The 19414-nt window shown below is 28.4% G+C and overlaps 1 protein-coding gene across 2 annotated transcripts; it reads left to right on the top strand.

Moving 5' to 3' along the window:
- The first annotated feature begins 141 nt into the window (after positions 1-141).
- On the top strand, positions 142-19348 carry LOC124948269 (allatostatins). 2 transcript variants are annotated; one of them, XM_047491638.1, is made up of 4 exons: positions 142-231; positions 548-598; positions 17783-18045; positions 18765-19348. In XM_047491638.1, exons 3-4 carry the CDS (start codon positions 17803-17805, stop codon positions 19122-19124), a joined length of 603 nt encoding a protein of 200 aa, XP_047347594.1. In that variant the 5' UTR covers positions 142-231; positions 548-598; positions 17783-17802; the 3' UTR covers positions 19125-19348. The 2 variants fall into 2 exon arrangements, with proteins under 2 accessions (XP_047347594.1, XP_047347595.1); XM_047491639.1 differs by lacking the exon at positions 548-598 and having other exon boundaries at positions 154-231.
- Positions 19349-19414: the final 66 nt, after the last annotated feature.

The raw sequence follows: 19414 nt of genomic DNA, 5'->3' as shown, positions 1-19414 counted from the left end.
AAAGAGAAAGAGAGAGAAAAAGAGAGAAAGAAAGAGAGAGAGAGAGAGAGAGAGAGAGAGAGAGAGAGAGAGAGAGAGAACAAACGCGCGCGCATATACACGCACACGGGCGGCGTACAGGCTACGAATACACGTATAAAGGGTGGCGTCGCGACGCCGCCGTCGTCATTCCCGCGTTGAGACAGTACGCTCGCGGTGTGCTCATATCAACCTTGAGGAATCTTTTTGGAGGTACGATCGAGGAAATCAAGCTTTAAAGGACATTAATCTTCTTACTTTCACGTGTCGTGAAAAGTCAGCTTTTCGCATCTTTTTTTCCTCGATTTCTTCGCAATTTTTATCTTTCTCTTTGGATTTTTCTTTTTTTCTTTTCTTTTTCTATATCTTCTTCTTATTTTTAATTCAACAACAAATAGAAACTTCAGACAAGTTCGAAAAATTATCACGAATTTTCCCTCTTGTCTTTATCCATTACTCTGCATAATCTATATTCTATCTATTTATCTATCTTATTGTATTTTTATTTCGTTGGTGTTGGTACTATCAGCGAAAGTTACACCTGCCCAATTCCCAGCGTCGAGTTTTCTTCCAGCAACAGGTGAGCCAGATCCAATAGCTTCTCTGTCTATCTTTTCTTCTTTATTTGTTTTTCTTTCTTTCTTTCTATCTGTTTGTTCTCTTAAAACGCCAGATGAAAGTCTCGATGACTAAATCTGAATTGACTTACGTCAATTTCTTTTTTCTATGGAAAAAATTTGAAAATTTTACTAAGACTATTGATAAGAGTAAAAAAGTTTTTCTTAATAAATTTTGGTGACGATTTTTTCTTTTTCTTTTTTTTTTTTTTTTTTGTTTTTTTTTTAATTTAGAGTACACTATTAATAGCGTATACACGAAACTGTGAATATTATTAATCAATTTTTTGGAACAAAAATGATCGAGGCGAATAAGAGATTTTTAATGCCAAAAAAAAATAATATCTTGATTATTTAATACAATATAAATGGTAATAAAGAAAATAATATACTCGTAAATACACATACTCGTAAATAGTATTTAAAAATTGAAAAGTATTAAATGAAACTTAAAATCTTGACATAACGATTCTGAAATTTAATTGATAATGAAATAAAAATGTTTAATGATGGACATTCGTAGTTCAACGTTACAAATTTAATTACATAGTTCACTCAAAGTAGTGTTTAGATACAAACATAATTTTACCAAGATATGTCTTCTGAATTACGAACGCTCTTCTAGAAACGCGGCAGCAACAGGTGAGGACTTTATGACTATGCTCGAATAAAAGCATACGCTACTCGTTGCCTCACAAGAAAAGTAATCTGTTAAATTTATTAAAGAAATGATCGTCTTTTATTTACATTTATTATTATTTTATAACATCCTTGACGATTTAACTCGCTTGAGTTAAATATACTTAAGTTTATAGCTATTCGTTAAACGAACACTTTTTTGCAAATCATAAATATACCCTTTCAATAATCCGAATAACTTCAAGCTTTGATAACTTTTCAATATTTTTTAATAACTTTATTAAATTATTAAAATTAGGCAAATTTAGACAATAAATTTCTTGAAGAAAAATATTATCAATTATATATACAAAAAATATTAAAGTATTATGAATTATATATATATTTATTTATGTATATATTAAAAATATTAAATTTTACTCGTATAATAAATGTTATATTATTCTTTCATTAAACCTTTTACGATTTTTGAACATATAAAAGCAATCCATGACTGCGTTATAATATTTTATAAAATCGGCAATAAATTTTTCAAAAGAATTATAAGATATTAATTAAGAAATTTTCTATCTGCGCTATAGATTATATTTTTTCTAAACTCTATAATTTTTGAACATATAGAAATAATCTTCGATTATGTTCTAATCTTTTTTAATTGAAAATTCACTTTTCTAAAAACAATAAAATATCATCGATCAAATTATAAAATCTTGATCGTAGAAAGTATATTTTTCTATTTTTATGCTTTTATTATTTGAACATATAGTAGTCGAAAAATAAACGATGCTTTTTTTTCATCGTATTACACTGATCGATATACAAGATATTGAAAACTCCTACTTTCGGTGTCATGTTTCAACTCCTCGCGCTTCGAGTTTCGTTCTACATACATAGGATAATGAATATTAGAAGTACGATTATTAATAGAAGAATGAATGGGATCATTAAATTTATTTCCATTTCGCTGAGCTCTTAATTTCATTATTCCTCAAATTTTTGAAAGAATTTACATAGATTTATTTTTATTATAATATAATCACGACTTATCATTTATATATTTTTCCTATGACGAAATGAAAAATTAAATTTCGGCTAAGATCAAGAATGATTTATCAGTTTAAAATTAATCCTCTATAACGCCACATAATTTTGTATTCACATACTTATATTTCTATATTTTATATCTTATTTCATGTTTTCAATACAAAAGTTAATTCTCTGATAGGTGTATAAAAGAATGGAAGTTAAATTTTGGGATTTGAAGTTAAACAGAATAAATATGCTAATTTATACTACTTTGTTATATACTAATTTGTTTCTGTTTCTAATAGTACAAATAAATTTTGTTAAAAACTCGACAATTCTGATGAAAGTAATATAAGTAATCATTTGAAAGAAGTATTTTTTTAAATCTGAAAAGAAATTTCTAAATCGAGTACGATATTTTATAAATTCAATAATCTGTTATCAATTTTCAAAACATCAGATTTTACAATGTAGTGTAAATATTATAAGTGTTTCTCTAAAAAATTAATAATTCTGACTTATACTCTTTTACCGGCCTATCAGAGAATTATTAACTCACATTTAATAAAATTTGTATAGTATAATTATATTAATATAAGTTATGTTACATGTTTAATATTATATGATTTTTTGTTAGACATTAAAAAAAAAAAGAAAAAAAAAATCGAGTTACAAAGGGAAGGATGAAAATGAAAAATGGGGGTTTTTAAAAATTTATCATGATGTAGTTGGTATCCCCTAAACATCCCACGTTACTTCTTTGTATTCTCCATGACAACATTTCCATTTAAACGACACTCCTTGTTAGGAAAGTTATGAAGTCACAAGATAAAAGCTCATAAAGGAATAGCTTTGTAAGTGGTAGCTTGATAATCGCTCTTGACGCATATTATTGCTATAGCCGATCTCATCGTCGAGTAGTTCTATCCAAAAGAGAAAAAGGTACACGTTCTAAAAAAAGGAGCAAAGAAAAAAAATGAAAAAAGAAAAAAGAAGAAAAAAAAACATAAAAAGAGGATTATTAAACAGGTCGGTTATTACGAAGCTTGTTTGAAACTTAACGATCTTTTCAAACGGTCTCTTTTTCATTTGACTCTGTCTCTCTCTCTCTCTCTCTCTCTCTCTTTTTCCTCTTTAAAAATAATTCAAAAAGGAAAGAAAAAAAAAGAAAAAAAAAAGAAAAGAAAAAAGTGACGAGAAATGATGACAAGAATTAAAAATTGGATTGTAACTGCGAAATCATTCGAAATAAAAGCTTAAAATATAATGAAATATATTATTTCCGATACATTATCGCAGATGGCAATGAAATATATCTTCACCATTCGCACTACCTAATGCTCCTTGACGCAGCTGTAGGTAAACTAATGCGTGCGTGCTTCTAATGTTAAAACCATTAGGAAGGTATTCTTGAAACGATGCTTTCAATTGTTTCCCGTTTCAAAATGAAATTTCTTGAGACGTAATTCACATAACATTGCAACTTCTTACTCTTACTGCGTTTCAAGTTGTTTGTAATTAAACAACGAGAAAGATTCAGAGTTAACGATTCTACTTCCGAAAGAGAAATGGAATTACGAAAATTTGTTAAGCTTAGTATGCGTGAACAATCTTTATGTACGTAATGATATTTCTTCATTCGTGACACGAGAAACAAATTTGATTATGTTAGAGGAAATTACGTTCGAGGAAATTACGTTCGTGAAATTTGTTATTGAAAGATTTGACTAATCGATAATATGGGATGACCAACGAGTAATCATATTAAAGGAAATGTTATTAATGTGAAACTAATGTAAAATGAAGCAGAAATGTCAATTTACAAATGCGTACGTCCATTCTATTTCGTTTAAGTGCATGATCGAACTGTCAATCTGTTTCAACTTTTACATATTTCAATAATAAATAAGATATATTTATTTCATCGGAGTCAAAGGGAAAATAAATATTTCTGCGTTATAAATGATTATCGCGTATATTATCGATAATCTTTTAAACAATTATTTTCCTTTTTTTTTTTTTTTTTTTTTTTATTTATTTACAACGAGAAATAATAGGGGTTTCATTGGAAATATTTTCAATATCTTAAATTAACATGTAAAGTTACACGTGATAGTATGTTGAGAATTTTTAAATTATTGAAGCCAATTAAAGAAATACAACGAGAAAAATATTCGTCAAATTCTATCATTTGAATTTTGCTAATATAACAACGTCTTTAATCATCGTCTTTGATTACTCATTTGCTTTCTTCTTCTCCTCTTGCCAAAACAGTAAGAGCAGTCATAACTTCGTTTACTACTGTTTCATTCGAAACGAGAAAACTTCAATTAACAACGTTGAGTTCACATAAAACTTGTGGTTACGGTTGTCCATACGAAGGAAATGCTTTTATAATTAAATCCATTAGCAAATGAAAGGTCTTTGTAAATTTAGTGGTCAGCAAATGGTCAACAAAAAAAAAAAAAAATGAACTAACTAACAACGAGTTCGACTATATGTATATTACATTATTGTTGATGAATATGTAAATTTATTCCATGTTTGTTATCTCGGATGACGTTCGAACATAATATTTTGCATTATTTTATTCTCGTAAAACTTTCAATCCACAGTGAAAACATATTACGCGGGTCTTTACATATTTTTTTTATATATCTAATTTTATATCATATAATCTGTATGATATTATAGTCATAAACAATATTTACTTTAACATGAACGAATTTTACTTTACTATTCCAATAAATCTAAGTTATATCTAAGTTTAATTTGACATTTCAAAAAGTTAGAATTTCATCTAAAAACTAAACAAAATCAATAACAAATATGAACATAGAGATAAAAGCTAATGTTCTACGTTAGTAGATCAAAGTATTATACCTCTCGTAAAAGTGATTTGTTAGGAATTTGCGAAAGCTCGTAATAATCGATATAATTAATTACTTCGATTTGGCAGACAATGGTTTCTCTTCGACATTTCATTATTAAATCTCATTACTTACGTAGAAAGACGAAAACAAGGGATGTATACATGCATCAAAAGGATGTATTAACGAGGTTTCATTTCACACCAGAAAGGATGCTTTCATTTCTCGAGAGAGGAATATTGATCTGACGTTAATCTCATTTCCGTAACTACGGAAGTACTTACTATGCAATATAATCCCTTTGTCTTCTTTCGATAAGATCAACGATAACAACGAAGTATTTCTTCTCATCCTCTTGAAATTTTCTATAGATAATCTTTTGATCATCTTTTACAAATTAAGAATAGATATCAATAACAGTTTCAATTAGACAATAATTTTAAATGTTTGATGTGTGAAGCAAAACTTTTTGAATGGAGTGACTTTTAATAAAAATGAATTATTATTTCAATATTATTTCATAAAATTTAATGGATAATTAAATTATATTTTTCCTTAATATAGGCAACACTTTATATTTCATTGATAATGTCATCTATCAATAAGAAACTTTGTTAAGTCTCCTAAAGAAAGGCTTCTCTGTAACACGCGTACGTATGAATAGCGTTTGTTCCCAATAAAGGGTTAAAACATTTCTTTATATGATGCTTATACCGAAGACATTATCAACGAAGTATGAAGTGTTACATATCATCAGGCGCGATATTAATATTTACAGAAACAATTGAAAAAATGTAATAAACCAACTTCGTTAATTAATAATACTCTTAAAGGGAATTGCATTCAAATTAAAATTTATAATAAAATTTATAGCATGTATTGAAGAATTATTGATATCGACATTTCTGTTATTTAATGATGCAATTTAAAGATACTTTTTTAAATGATGATATATCGACGAACGCAATATTTCAGATTGGAAAGTAGTAAATGAACAGAAATGAGAAGCATTTAAGGAATACGGAAATGGTGAAAATAGTCGATGTAGTTGCTTGGGTGATGAGAAAAGTGAGTAAGAGTGCGTAGGCGAATTGGTTAGTACTCTTTCCCTCTTTAACTTGATAGCATGTCTAATTGAGATGAAGGTAAGAGAGGAAAACGTTTTTCGACCAATAAGAAAACGAAGAACCACCATCCAGGGAATAACAAATTTGTAGCAATTCCAATTTTGTCATATTATCTCCGACATTGCAAGTCTAATTCTAATCTCGTTCATATTTCATTTTCATTTCATGAAAACACGAGAATAAAACGAAAAATTGGATTTCATATCTTTACGATCGATCGAACGAATGAAAATTTTTCTAGTCGAAAATTTACGTAGTATTTCAAACTCATGATGATATCTATGTCTAATAAAAAATGTTTAACTCAATTTCGAAAATTGAAAAAAATTGAAGATTTTCAATTCAAAAACTTTCGCTCGAAGAAAAATGCTTACACTCGACGGCCGGATCTGAGAGTAAAAATGAATGAATCGGCGGAAGAAAGGATAAGACACAAAAGATAAAAACGAATAGAAATCGTTCTAGGGCGTTGAATTATATTCGAACATGATTTTCCTCTTCTGCTGAATCGTAATAATACGAGCTGACATTATCAAATCGAAAAAAAATATTTTGAAGAGAATTATATTCACTAAAAGAGAATGAGCCAATAATTCATGTATTAAACATTGAAATAAAATATTAAGAATTTTGGAAGTTTCTTTCGTTTAGTTATTATCAGTTACCTGAAAGTAGAGAGATTTAATCATTCTGTCGTTGACTCCTTTCGAAAAAAATTCTTTCAACGGAAACGATCTTCTTCTTCTTGTCATTCACATGGTCTATTCATTCAACGAACCATACGTTTTACGAATAAGCCTGAGTGTATTGAAAGGTAGCATTAGAGTGGGATATTAAATCGTAGTACCGAATATACATACGATTTGCACATGAATATCAAGAGGCAACGTTAAACGAGAGAGGGTATCGGATGGCAGACTGATGATGAAGGATCGATTTACGACTAGAAAACGAAATTGAGGGGAATTGCAAACTAAAGTGGATCTTTTCTTCGTCCACAGCCATGTCTCTTGATACTTTTGAAGCATCTCGAAATGTCATTAAAGAACATAAATCACTCTCCTTCATTTTTTATTTCTCTTTCACTCTCTCTCCTTCACTCTCTCTCTCTCTCTCTCTCTCTCTTTCTCTCTCTCTCTATCCCTTTCTCTCTCTTTGATTTTTAAAGCTACATCAGTCATAAGAAAAACAAGAAGCCCGAACGAAGGAGAATCATATTTTTTTTTTTCTATTCTTACGAAAATGAAAAGAATAAGAAGAAAAGAAAAGGAAAGAAAAAGGAAAGGAAAGGAAATTTATATCGTCACGAAGATTCTTCATAAAGTCTACAGATTTTGCGGACTTCGTAACGGCAAAGAATAACTATAACAGTGAGAATAACAAGTGGCAATCCTCAAAGAAATAAAATTCTCGATTGAAATCACAAAGCATTATCCAGCTCTGACAAAAGAATTTTGATGAAAACCTCGTTTTTTCTCAATCGTAACTCTCCTTTCGATCGATTATATTGCCTTCCTAAATTTTTTCATGAATACTTTCTTTCTTCCTTTTTTCTTTCTTTTTTTTTTTTTTTCATATCTTTCCAAAAATTTTAAGAGACAAGAATTAAACATCGAAGAAAAATATTTCGGATGTTAACTCTTGCAAAAGAAAAATTAAAAAAAAAAAAAAATCTAGTCAAAATCACAATTTATTTTCAATAATAATTACATTACTTAAAATATAATTATTATATACTTATAAATTATTTGTACCCGAAAATAATTACACTTATAAGTTACTTTTCAGAATAATGAAAGACTTATAAATTACTTGTAAAAATAAAAACACGATTAAGAATTACTTTTGATAATAATTACCAATTATTGTTTTTGAACATAGTTACAAAATTACAAACGACATATAAGAATAACAATTGTTATACAAACTTAATATCGAATTTAACTAACCTCTCAGCATATTGAAAAAAATAACAGCAAATAATTAAGACTCAGATTAGAACAGTTTAACTTATAGGAGAATAGTTAGATCAGAATTAGATTATCGATTAATTGCCTATAACTTCGTCAGTTCCGACGTGCTAAAGGGATACTCTACCATAATAAAGCATTTACGATACTAGTAAGTGCTTTTCGATCTAGCCCAATTAATGGCATCCTTAGCGAAACACTGGAACCACCTTTGAAGTTACTAAAATTAACTAAACATAAAATTCTCAAGCGAAATTCCTGTCTTTTCACGAAATCCTATAATTTTCAAAATATCCATAAAGGAAATAAATTTTACTAGAAAATACTAATCTTCGAAAGATGAACTTAATATGAAAATTCAGTCTTGAAAGAAAAAAAAAAAAAAAACAATTCATAGTATTCTTCTTTGAACAATACCATAAATAGAAATCGTCATTAATCTACTTTGATATAACAAAACGGATAACAATCAAAATTTGTTTTATCAACCCTATCAATATATCACTTATCAGAATAACAACCCTAATAAAAATCAATAAAAACATATGTAAATCATTTACACGTATAAACTGATAGTTCTAAAACACAAAACTGCATCGATTATGCTGGTCAATTGATCATAAAAGTGAAATTCTATCAAGAAACTTCCATCCTTTTTTCTAAGCTTAACGCGTTAAATAAAACGCGTAAAAATAAAAGTATTATCGAAACTATAGCACAATGATTAAAATGATTAAAATAAACGTTTTTGATATTATCTTCTCTTACTTAAATAAATGAATAAATAAATAAAAAAAATAAAAAAATTAGAATGAAAAATGGAAATTCCTAATAAAATCAAAATTGTTGTCAATTAAATAATGAACATATCATTCTGCATTGAAATACTTGTCTAATAGACAACAGTTTAATTTAAAATTCATTTTGAAGGACAATTTAAAGAACACAAAATTTATACTAGAATTATTACATAATCTAAAGCACACCATATAATAAATTATAAATAAATATAATAAACTATGAAATTTGCCTGTTATGTCACCAATAAATCGCACAGATGGTTGATGCGACATTAAATGATGGAATCAAATAAAATCAAAGATTATTGTATCCTGACAAACAAAATTTTAGATGTAAAGTTCATTTCTCAATCACGACTACACTTTCGATCAAATTCAATAACTATTACATCATATATTGTTTTCCGTTTCTTTTTTTCTTTTTCTCTTTTTTTCATTTCATTTCGAATTTCCTCTTAAACAGTCTCCTGCTAGAAAGTAAAATATTTTAAATATTAATTCTTGAAAGTTGAAAATTTAATCAGAATAAAAAGCATCTTTTATTTTTTAATATTAAATTTATAATTTCTTTTACTACAACAGTATTATTTCCATCTTCTATAAGTATTTCTAATTGTTGAAGTTTTAGATTTTGCTATTCTAACGATGACAACGTCGTCCATGAACTTGTAATAGGGACATAAAGGAAACAACTTATGGAAACTATACACAAAGGTCGGGCATCATTACGTGGTTAATCGTCTCTCTCTCTCTCTCTCTCTCTCTCTCTCTCTCTCTCTCTATCTCTATCTCTCTCTCTCTGGTTACCTTTTCCCTTATAATATCCTATGAAAGATAGAAAGAGAGAGAGAGAGAGAAAGAGATAAAAAGGAAAAACATGCCACGAGTATGCCATTTCATGAAAAATGCAGTGTATAATTTCAATTACCTTAAAGCGTGAAAATTGCGTAAAAGAAAATAGAAAGAAATATTGTGTATTTTATTAACGCCCTTTTCTACCTCTCTCTCTCTCTCTCTTTTCTCTTACACATACATAAACACACACACACACATATACAAAATATAATATCATTTTCATATCGTGACTTTGACTACGAAATAAAATTCAATATCGGATATGTAAGTCGCAGTCCAATGATATTAATGAAAATTGAATAAACAAAATTTCGAAGTGACTATTTTTTTTTTCTAAATTTCTTATTATTAATAAATAAAAATAAAATAAGAATGATCTCTCGAGATAATTTTTTTTCAGTGATAACTGATACAAGAAGGTCGTTTATTATTAATAAACAAATTACTTTTTTATCTGTTATTATAATTTATTTTAATGTTTTCATATTTTATGTTTTCATGTTTCCATGAAACGTAAGGAAAAAATTTGGACTTGACAGCACGTGGCAAACGTGCACGTGATTTAAGGTCATACGTATGTATATACGTAGTAGAAATGTTATATCGTAATAACTCGACCGCTATGGGTCACTGGGATTTACTGATACTTGTAAGGCATCGGCGAATACCATCGAAGTCTTTTCTCGAATCCATGTTGTTAGATATATCTATCGTACCGTACATGATCCAACCGCACGATAAAATTTTTTTGCGATATGTTTTTAGATGGGATATACTCTAACCCTAGATTTCTCTTTTATGTTATTAATGCAATCCATTCTATTTCGACTATAAATTGACTTTTTGTGATGTTGATAAATAAATGCTTAAAATATAATATAATATAATATCTTTACAATAGTTTGAAAAAAGAGAGATATAAAATTATTGATAAAATAATAATATAATTCCTATGAGAAGAATATTAAATATTACGAATATACACCAAAAATATATAATATTTGTGATATAATGAATAATATAATACATATAACATATTATATAATATTATATTTTTACAATGATTCTTTAAAAAGAAGGATGTAAAATTCTTGATAAAGGAATGATGCAATTTCTTAGAAAGACATTAAAGAATAAATATTACAAGTGAAAAATCTATAAAATAAAGAAGAAGATAACATTAACGGAGTAAGATAGATAAAAAGATCTGATATGAAAGATTTATAAGCTATATAAATGTTATCTTTAGATCAAAAAACTAAAAGAAATTAAAGAACTAAACAAAATAAGATATCGTAATAGAAGCTGATATTGATATGAAATGAAACAGATAATAAGGTGAATATAGAACATGAAGAATAACAGAAAAAGTCAAAAAAATAAAAAAGGAATAAAAAAAACTTTATAAAGTCATTATAAAATGTAAAATCATCGTAATAATAAGATTGAGATCATGAAAATATTCACCTTTGAATTTATATATAAGATATAAATTTTTAATTTATATATAAGAATATAAAAGATGGAATAGACATTCGTTTTTTAATTCGTCATTTACAATGAAAACGTAAGAGAAACGTAAATGCATTAATATTGAAAATTCTGATGGTAAAAAATAGAAGAACATTGAATCCTCCGGGCATTTTCTCTTTGACTTCCCTCTTCTTTCAAAGAACCACTTGCGAAATTGATTATCGATTTTTTTTTTATATGTCTCTCGAAAATGTGAAAAATACTATTATAACCGGTAGAAACTACCTACATACGTATCTAATCTAATAGCTCTTGGCGACCATTACCTCTCGGTATAAGAAAAAAAAAAAAAAAGAAGAAAAAGGCGAAGAGGAAAGGAAATCTAGAGTTTCCCGCGAGAACGAAAAAATTTCATTTCCCTTCCGTAGAGAAGGAAAATATATTCGAAGTGAAATGCCTCACGTTTCCCTAACCTGATGAGATATCACTGTGAGCGGTCCTTAAGAAGAATCCACTCTCCATTTTCACAAGCACACCCTTACGATGACAACTTTCATAGTAATTACCGCTTTTGATGATGCAATCATCTCGAACACCCATCTTTTTCAACCACTTTCGAGACCAAAAGACTTTCTCTTTTATTTTATTTTCTTTCTTCTTTTTTTCTATCCTCGTTTAATCATTTTTTTCTGCTTAAACAAACTCGAAAGATTATTTATATGTCAAGGACAAAAAATTGCGAATAAACAGTCGAATTAAATTAAGTCGTCCTTTGTTTGAATAAATCGCGAATTTTTCAATAAAAATATTCTTTTATTTATAAACGCTTGAAGAATATCTCTCTACGTATTATTCTGAATAATATATTCATATATATTTTCATGATATTTTTCGCAATTGTCTTGCTTTTCATTAAAAATATTTTGTTAATTTCCGTTTGTCCTTCATATTTTTTAACAAGCAAGCTTGTTAAAAAAGAACTTATTACGGATAAAATATTTAGAGAGAGAAAGAGAAAGAGAGGGAGACATTGTAAATAATAGTAATCATAATTATTACAAATTTTACGTAAAACGTTCATATAAATGATGATTTTGGAATGATTCTCTTTTTCAATATAATTTTTAATCGTTTACAGTTTTTGTTGTATAAAAAAAATAAAAAAATAAAAAAAAATAAAAATAAAAAAAGGACGAATAAAATTCCATTGAGTTCATTTAACGCTGCTTTCTATGGTTTTTTTACTTTGCGAGAGAACGTTCTTGCGATCCTTTGAGAGTCGTAAAATGTTAAGAATCTTCGGAAAACGAGCAAAGTTCAAATCTACGTTCGTATATCCTTAAAGTATATCAGTATAAAGAATAATCACGTCGTTTGAAGACGATTTTTCACAATAGAACGAATTTCGCATTCTCGCTTGTTATTCTTGGTGATAAACTCGACGATTTTCACATTTAATGATAGAGTGACACATTGACGACAAATATATAATTTTTTCTCGCTTATTTTCTCGCTTATTTTCTCAGGAGACATCATTTTGTGATATTGTCTCATAAAAATTCGAGAGCAATGTTATTATTATACATTGAGGTTCCATCACATGTAAACGTAAACGACGAAATTTTCTACTTTTATGCATTCCCAATTGCATTCGTTTTCATAACGAACGGGATCTTCTTTATCTCCTTTTTTTTCTTCTTAGAGATTCTTTTTTTTTCTATTTACAATTTCTCCTAATAAATATCGTAATAATCATTTATCGTTATTATTTTTAATCCCTATCACTTCAACTGTCAGCTTTTTTTTTTTGTTCTCGATATTTATGATCATTCAATATTTATAAATATTTTTATCAATTAACATTTTAATCTTGTAAAAATTAATTATACAGCGGTTTTTCTGTAACAGATTAAAATACGTAAAAATTTGTTCATATTCAAAATGTTTCAATATTTTTGGAATGATAAGCATAGCTATAGTCTATTAACGATAATGGACAATTTTACTGAAGATCAATTTTTGTAGATCTATAAGCATATAATAATTTCTTTAAAAAACAATTTCAAAAGAATTAAATTTAATTTTTTATTTCAGAAAGATTTTCAAAAGAAAAGAAATATTAAGTATATAAAATGTAGAATCAATGGTATGGACGAAATTTATTTACTTTCATGAAGAAATGAAAAAAAAAAAAAAAACTGATAGGCGGAAAAAGGAGAGAAAGAAAGAAAGAAAGAAATCGACTTTTCACAAAGTAATTCTTATCCAGTCAAAGACGTAGACCACGTATTCGTTTCTTGGATTTGGGGTTAAGCCTGCTGTGGGTTAGGGAGATCACGTGAGCGGACAAGTTCAGAAGGAGGATATCTTCATTCATCGGGATTCATTGACAAATATTTAAGGAGCTACCCAATGGGGATTTCGGTTTTAGCAGCTTGAGGGAATCAGGGTTAACCATTGCCTAATCTTAATGGTTTGTGATCTTTGGTTCTATCTCTCTCTCTTTCTCTCTCACTCTCTTTCGTTCGGTGCTTAATCAACCACCAAAACTTAATCGTGGAATTACTCTGATTCAATTTGTCCTTCTGATTACGAAATGTTGCAAAGTAGAATAACAACTCTATTATAAATCTCATAATACCACAGTATTTGATCATTAATAAATGGTCAATGAACAATGTTGAATTTTACGGGTTTACTTCATTTACGTAAGCAGCTTACGTAGTCATTTAATACAATATATCATTAAAAGGATCTGTTAAATTAATCAGAGTTTGAGTTTTAATGGGTGAAATTTTTGAGCCGGAAAATCGATAATTCGAAATCGATATTTTCTTTCTTTTTTTTTTTTTTTTTTCTTTTTTTTATTCGTATCAAAAGTAAATTCGATATAATTAACGCGAGACTTAACATTGAAATGTTTTCAAGGTTATCGTTTGTTCCTGAAAAGTATCGATAACAGCTGTAAACGGTAAACTTCGAGAATTCGAGGAAAAATAAGGCTGCGCGACGTAAAAAGGAGTGCGATTGGCTGTTCAATAACACCAAAAGCAAATAAAACCGATCGCTCTTTTTAAAATTGTGATAACAGATGTTTTCTATCGACACGAGTGACGCGTAAGATACTAATGCAATAGGAACGTCCATATACACAATAAATCGCTCATAAATGTTTATCAATAAAATCGTCATCTCAATAAAATCGTGACTCGCATTACATTAGTGCACAATCAACTATTGAACTAATAACTTCCTTCAGAAAAAAAATTCACGGAAAATTTGAAAAATTTTCCTGCTTTATTAATCTATATTCGAGAAGTTAACATCATTAGAGAAATTCGGAATTAAGTATTGACCACGTTAAATAATTTTTAAACGCGTAGAAGATAACGTGTTTTATCGATTGGAAAAGAAAAATGAGAAAAAGAATTTACATTATCTACTTCATAGTTTTCTTAATATCCACGTCCAGTTATAACGAATAGTTTCCTGCAAACATAGTCGCAAATAAATTAGCGAACGAAATTATCGAAAACAAATTGCGATGTTTCTTATTATCGATTGTAATCTAGAAATAATATATTGAATTGAATAAAATTCGACTTATTCATTTACGATCTCTTCAATCCTTAATAATTCACAGTGAGAATTATCTGACTATCGTAATATATACGTTTGCGATACGAATCTTTTTCCTCGTGCCGGCAAACATCCGGCTACACAAGAAATATTTGAACAACAAAATTGAAACATCAACACAATCGAGTTTCTGTACAAATATTTTTCTTCCTTTTTTCAATTCATTTTTATATAATCATCTCGACAATATAAAATTGAGGTTCCTACGTGAATTTTTAGAATTCTATTTGTTTTTATCTAAAGCAAGATATACATGGAAATAATTTTTTAATTCAATTACATCTCATAACGCGTATAATTAATTCAAATTTCTCTCTAATTTCTATCCATGTAGGGTATTAATTAGCATGACCAACTTCAAATAAAGAAAAGACAAATGTGCAAATTTAATTGACATCATATTTCATATTCGAACAATAGGAATTACATAACTCTTACGGAAATGTATTATACCATTCGATTCATTAAATTCCATAATTTATTTTGAACTAAAGAGAAACGAAAAAATACTTCAACAGTGTCAAAAATGTTATTAAACAAATCTGTGAAATTTATTTGCGACTTATTTGAGACATTATTTTCCTCATAAATATTGTCATTTTGAGGATGAGTGGTCATAAAATATGCTTTGAATATTTTATAAACCTGATAGCCAGAGAAGATAAGGTTAAGCTTCTTTTCTTAAGTCTATTTCGTGATAAAAAAATAAATCAATCGTATTTCTCGCTTGTATTAAAAAAACATTATACATTCTTGAATCATTAATTTTGTCTAATGTTTCCTATATTCATTCGTATCATTTTATTTCTAATAAAAATAAATTTTATATATGGATATACCTATACTTTTATCGATCGAAAAGCTGCCGACATAAAAAACAGATTTAAAAAGCTTTATTTTCTCTCTCTCTCTCTCTCTCTCTCTCTCTCTCTCTCTCTTACCTTTAATTACTCAAGAAACATTTTTATTTAAATTATACTTTATATACAATTAAACCACAGTACTTAAATTCACAAATGTCTTATCAAATTCAATTAAACTAACTAACTCTAGAATTATCTAAGGAGTATCGATGCACTCCACATTAGTGATCCTTTTTATTATGTCCAAACTTCCCTCTTATCTACCACGAGCGTTAATAAATTGTCTAGGAAATTGAGATAAACGTAATTAGAACGAATTCGGTGAATCAGAGGGATGATATCATATTTTCACAACAAATAGAGAATGCACAAAGGAAAGGGAAGATGCACGATGGTTGAAAGCGTATACATCCTGGTAGTGTTCAAGTCCATCGACCTGAAACACTTCAAGAGGAATGAATGCTTCCAGAAAGAGAGAAAGAGAGAGAGAGAGAGAGAGAAATTACTAAGATGAGAAAATGATATAAAGAGGGTGAAAGAGAAAGAAAAGAGACTGGAAAAAGAAAAAGATAGAGAGGAAAAGATGAATAGAGGCAATCGAATAACCGGACCGGATTTTTGTTAACGAGGAAACTCTCGAAGGAAAATCTCATTTATTTTTTTTCTCTTTCTTTCACTTTCTCTCTCTCTCTCTCTCTCTCACTCTCTCACTCCCTCTCTCTCTCTCTCTCTCCCTCTCTCTCTCTTTTTCTCTCTTTCTCACTTTTCCTCTATTCAACGCAAAGAGTTAAAGTACTCGCAATGCATTGAGAATAAACGAAATATCCGATCGTATGTTCTCATTGAATGCGAGCCGCAATTTCGTTTTGCAGTCGGATTTGTCGAACTTTCTGAAATTTGTAATGCGATTTTCCATATTCTTGAGATAAGCCGGGATCTACGTTAAAAGTATTCGACACATCTCATAAGCCACACATGTTCATAAGCAAAGAGCAATATCCAACGAAAAGATCCCAGAAACCAGAAAATCTAGGTGGGCTTCGATACGACACAACACGCTCGTATCACCGATGACGAAAAAACTTTTAACATTTATGAAAGTTCAAAATACTATTTACAATTTCCACGTGTACTATTACGTAGCTTACTCGTATTCTATATATATATATATATATATATATATATATATATATATATATATATATATATATACATATATATATATATATATACTCTATTAACAGAAGATTGCGATGGAACGTAAAGATTCTTTACGAAACTTTTATGGGAAAGCATTTTTGAAGCTATACCTTTTTTGTTTTTACGATAATGAATATGTCCCTTCGAGTTTGTGCCCGTCGAAATATTATTTATTGACATCGTAAAATTTTATGATTTGCGCCAATTTTTGTTATGCTAATTTTAAATGATTATTTCTTTTCTTTTCCATAAGTTACACAGTTATATTTTTCAATTATATTTTATCATATAATATCATAAATAAAGAAAAGAAATTACACGCCAATATTCAATAGAAATTAATTTCAACTAAAAAATTCTTTTATAAATTACGAAAAAATAATTTTTCAAAAATAACGTTTCTTATATAGTTAATTATCTAATAGAAAAAAAAAATGTATTCCATTTATTTACATATCGCTCCGATTTAGAATTTAAACGATTTTTATCGTAGAATGAATTTGCAATACTTTTCAATTATTCGTAAAAGATTCGTTCTTTTATAACCATATTCTCGAAAGAAAGGAGTTTATTGTACGATTGATTCAATATCATTGTTAGATGTCTATCGTATTCAAAGCTTTCCATATAGTTGTTTAAGTTTACGAGAAAATCGATATCGATGTCTTCTATTTCTGGTTTACAGTATTGTCTTTGGAAGAAAAGATGATGACGTTCAACGTAATCATATTCTCCGTGTTCGCTATTCTCGAGGGAAGTGTATTGGCAATGGAGGAACCCTCTTCCTCTTCATCTACGCACACTCAACATCTCAGTCAAGCAATATCGGATCTGGTCTATGATGAACCCGCAGAAAAAAGAGCGTACACATATGTTTCCGAATATAAGAGATTGCCGGTTTATAATTTCGGCCTTGGAAAACGATGGGCCGACGCTAACGATGGCAAGGTAACATTTATCATTTATAAAATATAATTTCATTTATTATTAATCAAATTATTAATGGAATTGCAAATTATTCAATATACGCTTTAGCTTTGAGAATAGAAATTCGTAATTTACATAAATTCATATATTTTCATTAACTTTATATTAAAATAAATATATTTAAAATATTATATTGATACAAAAAAAAAAAAAATCTCGTTATATCAACCCAATAAATCAGTAAAATGGTAAAATTAGAAAGTCTGATTACAAAATATCATATTCATCGCTAATCGATTAATAAATAAGTACCATTTTATTATAATAATCTTTTGGCTTATAACATTTATAATACTTTATATACCACAGATCACATGCAAATAAAGTATACTATAGAAAATATTGTATCGTTCAAAAAATTCGTACTTATTTTTCTCCATCTTCGATACGACAAAAAATTCAAATGAGTCATTAAATTTAAAGAACGAACATTTATAAAAAGAACATTGTACAATTACCTCGTTACAATATATACAGAAAACTATAAACGTTTAGTAGATATCATATTAAATACATATAATGAAAAGTTTTAATACATATGTAGGTATATGCGAGTAAAGAACTGGCACGAACTTTCTGGACAATGCAATAAATTTTTTAATAAAATTCAACAAAACGATGTATAAAAAAGAATAAGCAAGTAAAAGAATAATGATTATTTTTTTTCTTTTTTCTATCAGCGAGGACGACCATTTTCCTTTGGACTTGGTAAGAGAATAAGACCGTACAGCTTCGGTCTCGGCAAACGGAACGACAATCAATTTGAATACCAACCATTGAGGAAGAGTCTAGATTATTTCCCTGTTGAAGCTTATGAGAGATACCTAACACGAGATAACGACGACGATCAACTATTGGATTACATTCAAGAGAAACGCGGCAATCGTTTGTACAGTTTCGGCCTTGGAAAAAGAGATTGGGATTTACAAACTGCTGAGGATTCAATGCCAACTGGAAAACGGCCGAACGATGTAACCGGACAGAGATACACATTTGGTTTGGGCAAGAGAATGCTTGAGGAAGAAGATACTGTACAATAGAGAAAACAAGTTGAGTTTTCTCGTAATCGTATCATTCGGTGACGTCACGCGCGAACATTGTTTCCCTTCTCTTTCCATCATTGATCCCCCATCTCTTCGGATTCCTGATTAATTAATTAAAAAAAAAAAAAAAAAAAAAAAAAAAAAAGAAAAAAAAATAGAAAAAAAGAAAGAAAAAAATTCTAATCGAATAAAAAAGAAATAAAAATATATATATATATATATACACAAAAGAAAATAAATTAACAAATTGATTGCCCATCATCGATCCCCATTTCCTTTTTTTCTTT

Source organism: Vespa velutina, chromosome 4 (genome assembly GCF_912470025.1).
Source record: "Vespa velutina chromosome 4, iVesVel2.1, whole genome shotgun sequence".
NCBI classification, from domain to species: domain Eukaryota; kingdom Metazoa; phylum Arthropoda; class Insecta; order Hymenoptera; family Vespidae; genus Vespa; species Vespa velutina.
This window is presented reverse-complemented; position numbering and strand designations above follow the sequence as displayed.